The 14,682-nt window shown below is 32.9% G+C and overlaps 1 protein-coding gene across 1 annotated transcript; it reads left to right on the forward strand.

The window, feature by feature from the left end:
* Positions 1–250: 250 nt before the first annotated feature.
* On the forward strand, positions 251–2,663 carry LOC105786154 (WAT1-related protein At4g08300). Its single transcript, XM_012612475.2, has 7 exons — positions 251–476; positions 797–859; positions 1,124–1,240; positions 1,387–1,624; positions 1,705–1,863; positions 1,937–2,088; positions 2,277–2,663. The coding sequence occupies exons 1-7, from the start codon at positions 265–267 to the stop codon at positions 2,482–2,484; spliced, it is 1,149 nt and encodes a 382-aa protein (XP_012467929.1). The 5' UTR covers positions 251–264; the 3' UTR covers positions 2,485–2,663.
* The last annotated feature ends 12,019 nt before the right edge of the window (positions 2,664–14,682 follow it).

A 14,682-nucleotide genomic window follows, 5' to 3' on the forward strand; every position in this document is an offset into this window, starting at 1 on the left:
TATTATACTTTTTTAAATAAAAATCTACAAATAATATAACCAAAATACAAATACAATAAAAGAAAATCAAACTAGTATAATAATTTAGACTAAAACCTAATAACCAAACATATATACTACCAGCACATAGTCTTTGACCAATAACCTCCGTGGCAAGCCTTTGACCATGTCTTTGCATTTTCTTGTCTATAAGAAGGCCGTATCTCATTCAGAAGTGTGCCAACCTAAGAGCGAGTAAATACTCGAGAAGAGAGAGAGAAGATTATGGGAGGCCAAACGCCATACGCAGCTTTGAGGAATATGTTGAACAAAGTGAAACCATACCTGTCAATGGTGTCTCTGCAGTTTGGATATGCAGGGATGTTCATAATCTCCATGGTTTCTTTGAAGCATGGCATGAGCAATTTCATCCTTGCTACTTATCGTCATCTTGCTGCCACCATTATCATTGCACCCTTTGCTTTTCTTCTTGAAAGGTTCCCCCTTCTTCTTCCTCTCATTTTCTTAGATCACACATTGTGTTTACAATTTAGTATATATTATCCTCTTTGAGCACTCACCGCTCCCGAAAGGCTTTATTATCAGAAAAACTCCTATATGTAGAGGTCCTGATTGGTTTAAGTGTTCAGGAACAAGTGAGTTTCCTGCCAATATCACTAGATTGTGAGCATGGCGCGATGTGATGTTGTCCAGTAAAATGAGAATACCCTCTCACTCATCTCACACCACATTCAAAATATTCATTTCTTAAACCCCTAAACTTAATTATCACTGCTTTACATACTTCTTTCTGCAGGAAAATAAGGCCAAAGATGACCCTCCCTATCTTCCTCATGATTGTCATTCTTGGTTTCCTCGAGTAATTCTCTAAAACTCTCTTCTTTCTTTGTATCTCCATATATGTAAATACCTGCATACACACATATACACATATATATGGTTTCTGATCATGAAACTTATTAATCTCCGATCCGAAAGGGCTTTACACATTCATGCAAAGATGATGATTTTTCTTCGTTTAGCATATATTTATATACGATACAATGGAAAAGAAAATGGTATATTGTCAACTGCAAACCAAGAATGCAAAGGTGTAATCGATGTTGTTGATTTGATGAAACAGGCCAGTGCTTGACCAGAATTTATACTTTTTGGGAATGAAGTACACATCAGCAACATATGTGTCGGCTTTCCTTAACATAATTCCTGCTGTTACCTTCACAATGGCAATGATTTGTAGGTGAAATATTCAAACCAATATCCTCCACCTTAAATAGTTTTCAAAGTTCCATTATCTTTGTTCTTTTTCCATTTAGTTTTTTGTATATCCACACACTTGGTATTGGTACTGTCAATAGGATATTGAAGGCATTTATCGTTTTTTAGGTTAGAGAAAATCAATGTGAAGAAGATACGAAGTATGGCAAAGATTATTGGAACTGCAATCACAGTCATGGGAGCAATGGTGATGAATTTGTACAAAGGTCCCATTATTGACTTTGTCAAGTCCGGAGGAGCTATACACCATGGAACTACCACTGAATCTGCAGATAAACACGGGGTTGCCGGTACAATAATGCTTCTTGGAAGCGTCTTTTGCGGGTCAAGCTTCTTTATTTTGCAAGTGAGTCAAAACATTCTAAAAAAAAGAAAGTTGATTAAACTTATTTATGAGCTAATATTGGGTTATGATTTCTGGTTCAGTCCTTCACATTGAAGAAGTATCCTGCGGAACTCTCTCTTACAGCTTGGATATGTTTCATGGGAATGTTGGAAGGTGCAGGAGTGTCCCTGGTTATGGTCCGTGACCTGAGTCCCTGGAAAATAGGCTGGGACTCAAGGCTTCTTGCTGCAACTTACTCTGTAAGTGTCCCATAAAAAACCAAGCAGACACAAGTATACTTGACCATTTTAACATAAATTTGTGATTGATTAGGGAGTAGTGTGCTCTGGAATCACGTTTTACGTGAAAGGAGTCATGATCCGGAAACGAGGACCGGTATTTGTAACATCTTTTAGTCCTCTATGTATGATCATCACTGCTGCACTAGGGGCCACTATTTTAGCAGAAAAACTCCACCTTGGAAGGTATTGAGTTTTGATCTCAAGAACCATTGGATGACTATTAGAGATACCTAATGCAGATAGTGACAGAATGCATTGTGAAGTAGCTTTTTTTGTGGCTTTAGTAACCATTAAACAAAATAGATGTCTTGTTCATCTAGTGGATTCTGCATTGGTTTTCCTTCTGATTGCTCATTTTTGGTTGATTTCAGCATACTTGGAGCCATTATTATAGTCTTAGGGCTTTACACTGTGGTGTGGGGTAAAAGCAAAGATGGGAAAAACACAGAAACTGATGAGAAAAGCAATGGCCTGCAAGAATTGCCACTTACAAACAATGATAAAACAATCAGTGTTGATGTGGGCATTGGTGGAGCTGACAAAATAGTTAACATTCCAACTTCAAAGAACCCTTTTTAGCACTCCCAAGGGATAGAAAATACTATGTAAACCATCCCATCTCTCTCCATCTCAGAGACAAGTATTTTTTAGCTTACTTATCATCTTTTTGCTTGTACTCTATGGTCTTCAAGTTTGTGAAGTAAAAACCATGATGAACCGTTGCAGTTTGCCTATATTTTTGTACAAATATTCTCCTTCCCTACTTCTTTTCTTTAGCTTAAATGTTAAATATGTAAAAAAACCAATCATGAGATGATTGTTATCATATACTCGTTTTAACTTGTTTGTTAATATAAGACATTGCCATTATTATTTTAGATTTTTTTCTGTGTGTACTAATAAACTGATTAATAATAAAGTCCTGAGAATAATATGATTATTCTTAAAAGGTCCTCCTTCAAGTATTATGTGGGTTTGGATAATGATAATGCATTGATACTAATGTGTAGTTAATTGATGACAAAGTGTTGTTATTGACATAGGGATGTCAAAATTGATAAAATTGATACACGAGTATGTGTTAGAGAACAACACAATGGACTGACCCGCTATGAGTATGGTTCTTGGATTATTATGTAATAGTGACAACATTACTCATAGTGATAACTATGTATATGATCCTCAGACTTGAGATCATCATTATCTTAACATAGTGAGTTGTATATTTTGACATAGTCAAACGTCTACCATAACAGATTATACTATAAAGACTGATGTTGGGTATGTCGCAATCTATGTAGAAGGATATGGTTGGTTAAGATAAGATTTGTCCCCCCTACATAATAGGAGCAATATCTTAGGCCTCTTGATAGAGTGAAACTAGAAATGCATTGTCATGCTAGAATAAGTTGATATGAGATATCATACTTATTTGTTTATAGTATACTCAGAATATCAAGAAATATGATATTGGACTATGCAAATGTGATTATTCCATGACTTGTGTCCAATTTAGATATTAAGGATAAAATGATATAATACATGAAAAGATTATCATAGAAAGGTTATGTCGAATCATAAGTCCTTGTAACTTGGGTAGTAATGATGCATTGCTATATGCCACTCATTGCTTGTAGTATTAGAAACGTTCTAGTATTACTACTAACGTTACAAGAACCTACAGGGTCACACCCTATAGTTGAAGCAAAGAGAATCCAAATACATTTGGTATTGTATTTAGTTGTCACATGAATTAAATTAATTTAGTTTGATAGTTAAATATTGAACACATTATATGTAGAAACTTGTTGTACATAAATAGAGAATATAAATAAAATTAATATATGAATTTGATTCATACAAAATATTAATTGTATATAGTTTACCAAATTATTAATATAAATATTTATAATAATTAATTTCGGTCAAAATATAAAAGACATGGAAATTGATATTCTTTAGGAAAGCATATAATTTCTTTTTCTGATTTTCCATCTATTTCTCTAATAATAAGGGAATAATCTCATTTTATTTCTGATATGTGATATCAAAGAAAATAAAAGGAATATAATCCCTTAGTGTATTAGGTCTTGCAATCATTTTTTTCATGTATCAAAAGGTCTTGCAACCGTTTTTTTTTCTCTCTGAAAAGTTCAAGAAAATTTTGTTGTTCGTTCTTTGACTGGGTGGATTACGTAGAGGTCGAGACGTTATTGTTGCAGCTTGGGATTGATACCGTTCAAAGGAATCATATCAACAACGTTGTTCGTCGCTCTTCCAGTTTTGAAAAGGTATTGTTTCGACCATTATTTCAACTCAATTCATTCCTCATACATGGATCCATAGTTGATGATTGCCGAAATAATTTTTTCGCTGCACCACGTGTAACAGCCTAATTTTTAGTAGTATCAGAAACATTGATTTGGGATCACTAAATCCAACAAGTAAGCTTGAAAATTTAATAAATTAATAATTATGGGTCAAGTGTGAATTTAGAAGAACTTTTGAATTAGTGAATTTTGTGATTTAGTGAATTTTGTGATTTAAAAAGAATTTAATTGGTAAATTGGGTTTAAAAAGAGGTATCGAGACCTCGAAACCTTAAGTCAAGCCATAAATAGTTTTATAAATATTTATGGAGTGTCATTGAGTTAGTATAAAAGTTTCGTTAGAAAATTTTAACGTTTGGATAGTCAATTAATTAAAAATGACTAAATTGAAAATAGTGAAAATTTTGTTAAATTGTGATTAAATAGTTTAAGTGACTAATAAAGAAGGATTTAAAAGGCAATTAGGCCTAAAGTATATGGGCTAGACGGTTTGGGCAAGAAAATCAGCAAGAAAATCAGGAGAAATAAGGGCAAAATTGGAAATTTTACAAATTAAACATATAAAATAAAGACAAAATTGAAAAATCTAGAGATATCATCATTTTTCTTCAGCAAAAACACCATAGGAGAGAGTTTTCAAGTTTGTTTTTCATATTTTTCATCATATCGGGAATCTGAAGATAAATGTGGAAAAGAGAAAGTATCAAAATAGTCTCTAAACTTTTACAAATCCTACAAATTGGCCCAGGTAAGTTCATACGGCTGAACTTTTATGATTAATTGTTAATGTGAGAATGATATATTGTATCAATTTGTATATTGTTGTTGAATTATGATTATGGTAAAAATGAGAAAAAAATGAGATTGTTAGTTCAAATTAAGGGATACGCAGGATTGTATACATACGTTCGGTAATCAGTGATGAATTGACGAATAAGTCCATGGTGAATCCATGGTAAATTGTGAAAAGTAGGTATGGTGCTTCGGTGAAGAAAACCATACTGAGTTGCGAAAAGTAGGTATGGTGTTTCAGTGAAGGAAACCATACTGAGTTAAAGCATTGTAGAAGATTCAAGCAAATCGTGGCATCGGGCAAATGATGTACTCAAATCCGTAAGACGATCCTTAATTTGACAAGTATTTATAAGTGCAATTAAAGCTAAATGTTGGAATATAAGTTGATATTTGATATTGAGCTCAATTGAGTAAATTCATTGTTTGAGATTGTGGTTGGCAGGAAATGTTGTATTATACTTTGAAATTTCATGAATGCTATGGTATGTTATTTTATATGAATGTTATTAAACTGAGATAATTGTGAAAATATAAATGTTTGAATAAAAGTTCTAATTTAGTGAAACATTGGATTGAGTACTTTCGTTCAGTGACTCATACGCATTGACGAAAAAGACCATGGTTGGACCATGGCAAAATGTGATATGTGATTTCCGTATAAGACCATATCCTAGATATCGCATCGGTGTGATATATGCTTCCATGTAAGACCATGGCTAGGCTATGGCTTCGGTGTGTGATATGTTATTATGTGCAATACCATAGTTATACTATGGCATTTTAAAAAATGAAGTACTCAAGTCCATAACCGTTTCCTAAATTGATTAAGAAAAGGAAGAATTAGTGAAATTATATATTGTATAATTGTTAAAAGATGTTCGGTAAGAATTATTTTCTATGCCTATGAACTTACTAAGCTTACATAAGCTTACTCCTGTGTGATTAATGTTCTCTGTAGATTGATGTGAAATCGGTGGATCGGATCAACACATCAGGGCAAACTATCCAGATTACTTCGGTAAATTTTATTGTGCATCTTAAGGTTTATATGGAATGTATAGGGTTTAATTGAAAGAAAGTGAAGGTGTTATAAACTTAATTATCAACATTTTCTACTAAAACAGTTTTGGACAGCAGCATTGACATGATTTTCAAAATCACCAAAATGGTGGAAATTGAATTAAAAGCTGAGTGTGATATTAAATTAAACCTGAATGAGTCTATTTTCACATTAAAGAAATAGAGTAAGCAAAAGAGTTGTATATTTTAGATATTTGAATTTTAGTGAGACAGGGTCAAAATAGTTTTTGAAATCCCTATTTTGACTTTAGAAAATCATTAAAATTGTACAGAAAGAATTGGAAGTTATAATTTATATGTAAAGATTCTTTAGTGAGTATATTTTCAATAGAAACAAACATGAATGTTATCTGAATTCTGTAAAATGAGATAATTAATTTTTAGTGAAAAGGGTCAGAGCTGTCGAATAATGAAACAGAGGAGAATTTAAAGAATAAACTGTACTAATTGGCTAAACCAAAAATTATGAAAATTTTATGGTAAGAAGATATATGAGTCTAGTTTTAGGGAAAATTTATGGATCTAAATTTTGAGTTTCGTAACTTGATTTATAATTAAATTAGTGATTGTTGCACAGGTGGACAGTTTTATTATGAATAGTGAAATGAATTGTTTTGATTTGTTTTAGTATTCAGAAAATTATTAATGTTCTCGGTTTGGACCCGAACCATTTCTATTGCATGATTTAGGGTCTTGAGATTCCTTTTTAGGGACATATTGAATGAACGTGAGTGAATTAATTTTAAAAGAAAATTTTTATGCTCCGAACTAGTAAGTTAAGTTAGGTAATACCTCGTGCTCGACTCCAACAAGGGTCTCGGGTATGGGGTGTTACACCATGGGGCATACCGGAAGTCCAACATTAAATTCATCAGATGCTATAACAAAAAGGATTTATGTGAAAACCAAACTATATGAATCAAACAACTAAACTTGTTCCAAGCATCTCAAATAATCAAGGGTCGTCATTTATTCAAATGCATTGGAAACACTTAGCAAAAATCAAATTCTGGCACAAAAGCCCAATCTTATGTGTAAGTGCTTTGAAATAGTTGTGGAGCGGAAAAAAAAAGTACTAACTAAAATATACCTATGCTTGGGCCATTAATTCATTCTTTTTAAGGTTTAGAGAAATGAGTTATAGCTTTTTGTCGAAGAATAAAAATTTTGCGGGTTTCTTTCAATACGAGAGTATTTTTAGAATAATTGCTCGCTTTTGAAAAAAAATGATACCTAATGACTTAGATCTTGGGTTATAGCTTTTGAAGAGTTCATATGGCTACTCGGACCAACAAATGTCACAAAGTAGTCAAATGATAAGTATCAAAGAAATTGGTGAAGGTTTTCGCGCATCTACACTCCAAACTTTTTAACCATGGTGGCATGGACAACCCACAGAGAACACATGGAAAGTTATATTAGTTGCTCTGATAAATTGTTAGGGTTGATTTGTTTTGGAATCAAGTACGAGTCATTTTTTTTTTGAATGCATAATGTTAAGCTTATGTTTGTTGTTAGATTGGTTGACGTGTAATGTGATGTAAATTTTACTATTCTTAAATAATTTTTTTTTCAATTGAGTGTCTTATATACATGTGATATAAATAATAATTTGTGCCTTATTATTTTTTCAAGAATATCTACGTAAACCCTAAAATTGAAACCAAATAAATGAAAATGAATTGTATAATTAAATGAAACTAAAACCAAAAAACAAAGATGAAGTTGAATCATACCAATTGGTGCATCTCTATTTAAACAAAAAAATGTTTGAGTTTATCTAATTAAGTTGCACAATTTAACATTCATCTTTGAAATGACTAAACCCTAAACCTTAAAGCTAATACTTTTCTTTAGCTTAAATTGTCTTCTCCTTGTACAATTAAATGATACTCTAGTTGTTCCTTTATCAGGTACTTTTCCATTGACCTTAAAGCTAGTGCCTTCTTCTTGAATGTTTTCGTTTTGCTTGCATAGTAGGATACTAGGATTAGGCTTTTATTTAATTTCTGCAAATAGTATTGCTATATATATAACATTTTTAGTTTTTGCATTGACGAGGAGTTCAAGTTGATGAAATAATTGTGAATTTGTATACTCAACTTTGGAATTGAGTAATATATTTTTATTATGCTTTTGCTTTGTTTATGTATGTTCCCTAAGGAAAATGGAAGTTAAGTATTGTTTGTTTGGGTTATTGCAGCTTATGCTTCTGTTGAGTGTTTGTTTTGCTGTTCCCTTCTCAAAGTGGCTCATATACATATATATAAGGCACAGCTCGCTGATATGATGTGCTAGGGGTGACTAGGCGCTATGCGTGGTGACACATTATCCTTCTAGGGGTTACACGTGACCCAGATACTCCCCAGAGGATATGGGCGAGTAGGGTAAGGCCATGTGATCTGTTGTAATTCGCTGTAGCAGATTAAACTAGCTTTCGTACTTAAGGAGCTTGAATATGAGCAACTCCATTATGTTTTAGTTAGTGTAACACCCCTTACCCGAGACCGTCACCGGAATCTAGTACGAGATGTTATCCAATTTAACTTACCAATTCGGAGCATAAAAAAAATTGCTTTTAAAATTAAATTCACTGTTCACAACAAAACTGTCTACCTGCGTGACTTTCACTAATTTAATTATAACTCGAGTTACAGAACTCAAAATTTAAATCCGTAAATTTTCCCTGAAACTAGACTCATATTACTACTTACCATAAAATTTTCAGAATTTTTGACTTGGCCAATTAGTACAGTTTATTCATTAAAGTATCCCCTGTTTCACAGCTCTACAGATCTGCCTCTCGGCACTAAAAATCAATTATCTCTTTGTACAGAATACATATAAGGTTATAGTTTTTTTCTTTTGAAAATAGACTCACTAAGAAATCTACACATATAAATTATGATCCATAATTCTTTCTGTACAATTTATAATGATTTTCTAAAGTTAGAACAGGGGACTTCAAAAACCATTCTGACCCTGTCTCACTAAAATTCAAATATCTCAAAATACAGAATTCCTTTTCCTACATCGTTTCTTTCATATAAAAATAGACTTGATAAGCTTTAATTCCATATATAAGTCACTCTCTAATTCCATTTCTACTATTTATGGTGAATTTTTACATTCACGTCACTGCTGCTGTCAAAGAAACTGCTTCTTTGAATTAGTTACCATTTACACATACATAATACCAAAACATAATCTTTACTAACCATTTCAATAGCTAATCTTAGCCATATCATTTGATCATGCTCAAAATGATTAAGACTCTATACATGCCATAGTTCAAACATTTTGAAAAGCACATAATACCGAGATGGCTATGATAGTGTGATACGAGTCCGACGGTCCACTATTCGATCAAGTTCAAATCACTATAAAACAAAGGAAAGAAAGAGATGTAAGCTATAAATAGCTTAGTAAGTTACATGTAAACAATAATTACTCATTTAATAATTAACACTTTTAACATATAACTAATCAAAACATTTCTTAGCAATTTCAATCACTTACACATGCACAATCTTACCAATTCACTTGCATATACATTTTCACACTTAACATTTCATATTCACTTTAATTCATTATTAATCCCGTTGAACAGTTGGAATATACACGGATACGTAGAGATTTAGCACATAAGTGCCATTAATCGATATGTAGCCGGTTACCACCGATATGTAGCCGGTTACCATCGAAATGTAGTGAAGCTACCACCGATCAATAACACCTGAAATGTCCACGGCCCTGCTCACACAAGTCGTCAGTGTCTCGCAACACATGCTAGATCACCCAAGACCGGACTCACTGTAACACTGTAACATCAGTAACATCGGTCTCTAGTGACATGTCACTTGTATCCAATTCTATTCCTAAGTTCAACCGGAATTTACACTTAACACTTTATTACTTGAATAATTCATGAACAATTTTCCTTCCACATTCAAAATTAATTCACATATCAAATATAATTCACAATTTATACAAATATAACTATTATTTACATATAACTTACCTCGGATGCAAAACGACTATTTTTGTAATTTAGTCGATAACTTTCTCTTTTCCCGATCACTTCCACTATTTCTTCTTTCTTGATCTATATTAACACAATTTAATACATTTTATCAACATTTCATTCAAATACAATTCATACACAACATTTTGGCAAATTTACATTTTTCCCCGAAACTTTTCAAAAATTCCACTTTTGTCCCTAAGCTCGTAAAAATAAAATTCACTAAATTTTTAAATTTCAAACTTCACTAAATCATATTTCATGCTCATAACAGCCCTCCATTTCACAAAATCACAACTTTATGCACACTTTACCATCTTTCACAATTTAGCCCTTTTTCAACATTTCCATCAAAATTCATCTAGTAAAACTTGTAATTAACACTTCAAACATTCATTATCTAACATCACTAATCAATTTACAATTATATCATGAATGGGTAAATTTTCAAACTTTAATTTCATTTAAATTAAATAGTAGAAACATGAAATTCAAGCTTCAATAAGCATAAAAATACGAAAATAATTAAAAACGGGGTAAGAAATCACTTACAATTGAGCTTAGGAAGTTCAAGAACCCTAGCTATGGTGACATGAATTTTTTGGCAGCAAACGTCTGATTTTAAGAAGATGAACACTTGTTTTCATCTTTATTTTGTCTTTATTCAATTTGGACAAAATGCCCTTGACCCATTACTTAGATATTTTTCTAGAAATACCCTTTTGTGTCCATAACACTAATTTATGGTCTAATTGCCACATAAACACTTCCAATTTCATGCAATAATTCAATTAAGTCATTTAATCACTAATTAGACACACTTTGCATTTTTTTCAATTTAGTCCTAAAAATTCAATTAAGCACTAAAGCATTAAAATTTCCTATCCATATTTTCACACAATATTTCAATCAATCAGTAACTAATAAAAATTTATAAAATTAAACTATTTCACTTCGGATTTGTGGTTACGAAACCACTATTCCGATTAGGCCCTATTTCGGGCTATCACAGTTAGTTTTTCTATTTTATCTTTAATTCAATAAAAAAATGTTAATTGAGTCATTTTATGACCTTAAGAGGCCAAATGAGGCCTAAAGGTAGGTTAACATACTTAGTAAGTATGCAAGACACCATTCAAAGGCATAGGCTCGAGGTTGATCGTCATGTTGCAACACGAAAGTCCAATGTTGCAACATAGAGAACAGAGTGCCAATATTCCAAGATTGCCTTTGTTGTCACGACACACCCCTGAAGCTGAACCTGAGGCTAAGCAAAATACCTTCGATGTTGCGACACTGGAACTAGATGTCATGACACCGTCCCTGGACAAAAAATATTTACGAGCTGAGGGCGTTTTGATCCACAGAATATATTTTTACGTAAAAACACCAGCCGACCTAGGGTTGATGACAATGACCAACACTAACTCTATAAATAGACTTTTTAGACACTTGTTTATGGATAACTATTATAGTTTAAAATTTTCCTTGTAATTTAGTTTTCAGTTTTCAATTTCTTTAGGCTTTAGGTTTATTTCCATTGGTTTTGTTCGTGTTCAACGAAGAATCTGATTTGTGGATTCAACCAACTCTCTGTGGATTCTGTGCTTTCATCAATCAATATAATCAGGGTTCTCTTAAACCTTATTCTTGATTTGTTCTTTATGTTTATTCTATTTATCAAGTTTATTGTGTTTATGGATGAGGAACTAATCCTCTTAAAGGGATTAGTCAGTAGAGGTGTGATTAACTAATTGCTATGTAGGGTTTTCTTAACAAATCAGCTGTTTGGGAGAGGAAAAACTTAAACCCTAAGCCTGACAAACCTAAGAAGTCATTTAGGTGGGAATTAACCCAAAATTGGTATGACCTATCTTTAAACCCTTTAACCCCAAATCTGTTCGGACTGTGAGGTCGAGAGATAAGTAGTTTTCGCTAACTCGTTAGTTTAGTGGAAGATCAAAAGATCCTGCTAGGGTAACGACTAGTTGATTGAATAAAACCTCGAAATAGGAATTAGTTATGACCACCGAAATGAGCTAATCACCCATGCTTAGATTTGATTTAGTTTAAAGATTAGGTTTTCCGTTGTCATTATTTTATGCATGTTATTTCTTTTATTAGATTTATAGATAATTTCTCTATTTTTATGTTCATCATAATATAATTTATTTAAAGTACTAATTAGAACTATTCTCATTTAGTTTAATATTAATTTAGTACTCGCCTCCCTTGGGTACGATTCTCGGAGTACTCACCTACTTCGTTGTAACTATATTACAACCTAACCCATATACTTGCGAACAACACCTTAATTCCATACATTTAGTTGCAGTATTCACACTCTAGACGTTAGTACATCCGGAGGCTACCACCATGCAAGTGGATAAAACACGTAACGTGCAAGCTCTTGAGGAGCTAGCCAAGTTGGTAACGAGCAAGGCCCTGGCTAGCTGGACCGTACTTGGCCAACTAAGATGAGTGGTGAACACATGTTTCGGGTGAGTATGGTTTACATGGCATGCTCTATATTAGTTGTATAACAATTTGTCCCCTATCTTGTCGAGTGAGAGCTATAAAGTGACTCTTCTAAGACACACTTGCATAAATGAGCCTTGTGATTGAAACTTGTTGTATAGTTTTGGTGCAAATCTTGTCACATATGCTTTGTTATACGGTAGTAAAATAAAGTTGTGTGTAGCTTATTGGTCTTATTTTTTGGAAAAATGAACCATTTTTTGAATCTTTCTTCTTTAAATGATACATGCTTAACACTAGTTTCCCACTCGTTGTTTGAAATTTACCTAAAAGTTTGCGGGATATCACCGACGAGAAGAAGAGTCTTCGTTTATAGGTAACAACCTTCATACTCTCAACTATTATTTCCATTTTCATCTATCATAGTTAGATGTAGAAATGGTTTGGGTGGTCAAAGTGGTGTCGTACCCAGAAGTGGATATCACGATTCCTCAAGCAATTTTGAGCCTTGGGGACTTCTTTGAAAGGTAGATATTACAATACCCAAAGAAGATATCGCGATACCACTGAAGGGAGTCTCCAATTTTCAATATTGTTGGAGGTATCACGATTCCAAGGGTTAGTTATTGTAATACCCTTTCCTTCAGTGTCGTTCTCGCTCGTTTTCGACCTCCAACAAATCCATACACCACTCAATCACACGTTAGGCCTCCCAATGGCACTATTGGCTAATTTGGGTCAAAAAATGGGAAAAAATGAGATATTTTCACTTATTAACTAACGATTCAAAAGTAACAAAAAAGTTACGCTAAAGATGCTATTTTGCTCAAGGAAAAGCTCCTTAAGTATGTGGAAGAGCCTAATTTTCCACATCAATTTTTGGTAGATAAACTCCCCCACACTTAACCCTTTATTTGTCCTCAAGAAAATACACAAAACATGCAATAGAAAAGACAATCCTTGGACTAAATTAGGCAATTAAGTTACATAGCAGCAAAACATCAAACTCTTACAAGAATTACCTCACATGCAACTTAAGAATGATAGCTAGCTAATTTGTTTATTCCTAATGCAAACATTATTAGTTCAGTAAGTTAAAGTGTCAATAGATGTAGAGGTAATTTAAATGAACATATGTATAAATGTTATCCACCAAAATAAATTATACGGATAGCTCAAAAATATTTAACAAGAATTGATCATGTTCGTTCGACTGAATGATAACTATTTACAAATTAAAGCGTTGGTGACTTATTCGGGTCCCAAAAGTCTTCTAGGCTTGTAGCGTTCTGAGACTTGGGATGGTTCAAAGTTCAAACAATGGATACTCAAAATGGGTTCAAGCACTAAAATCGATTGAGCACATGACATTATTCCCTACTCGTCCCCAATGTATTTACGAGTTCACCTCCTTATGTATCCTTCTCTCACCTACCTTATTTCTTCAAAATGTTAGAAGGTATTACGTGAAATTAATACGTCCAAAATTTGCAAATGTGAACCAAAAGATTTAATGTTTGAGCCTACTTTGATTTAGCTCTGGTTTTCTTTATTTGCATTCTTTCGTTCACCCTATTTTTTAACGTACTAATTCACATAATCCTTTCATTTTCTTTTTGCACACACTAAGCCACCATAATGTCTCTACCTATTCCTCAATATCTATGGTTCAACGTCCATTACATAATGCATTTAAAGAACGGGACAGAGAAGGCTTGTGTACTAAACTCATTTAGCTCAAGGCTTAAGATTAAGGCTTACAAGAAAAAGGGTACTTGAGGCTCAAAGATATAGAAACTAGGGTATATAGCAATAGGTAAGCTTTTAGGCTCTAGGCTATATCAAACAATGCCTAAGGTCTTTCCCGAATAAATCACCTAGAACCAATTCTTTTAAGCACACATCTACTTAAACAAACAATTAGCAATTCAAATTATTTATTTGCAAGGATCTGTATATTTTATTCATTCTACGATACATTTTATACATTTTCATTTTGGTTATTGCCTCTAGTCTGTCATACATATTAACCAATTGAACTCATTAGTCTACAATTAAGAGTAAAAAATT

The sequence above is a fragment of the Gossypium raimondii genome, chromosome 1 (assembly GCF_025698545.1).
Source record: "Gossypium raimondii isolate GPD5lz chromosome 1, ASM2569854v1, whole genome shotgun sequence".
Classification (NCBI taxonomy): domain Eukaryota; kingdom Viridiplantae; phylum Streptophyta; class Magnoliopsida; order Malvales; family Malvaceae; genus Gossypium; species Gossypium raimondii.

Excerpts from the sequence above, each read along its gene's own strand:
- LOC105786154 (XM_012612475.2), top strand. The coding sequence starts at position 265 with ATGGGAGGCCAAACGCCATACGCAGCTTTGAGGAATATGTTGAACAAA. Across the intron at positions 1,625-1,704 it reads CAAGCTTCTTTATTTTGCAA|TCCTTCACATTGAAGAAGTA; the intron begins GTGAGTCAAAAC and ends TTTCTGGTTCAG. Across the intron at positions 2,089-2,276 it reads GAAAAACTCCACCTTGGAAG|CATACTTGGAGCCATTATTA; the intron begins GTATTGAGTTTT and ends GGTTGATTTCAG.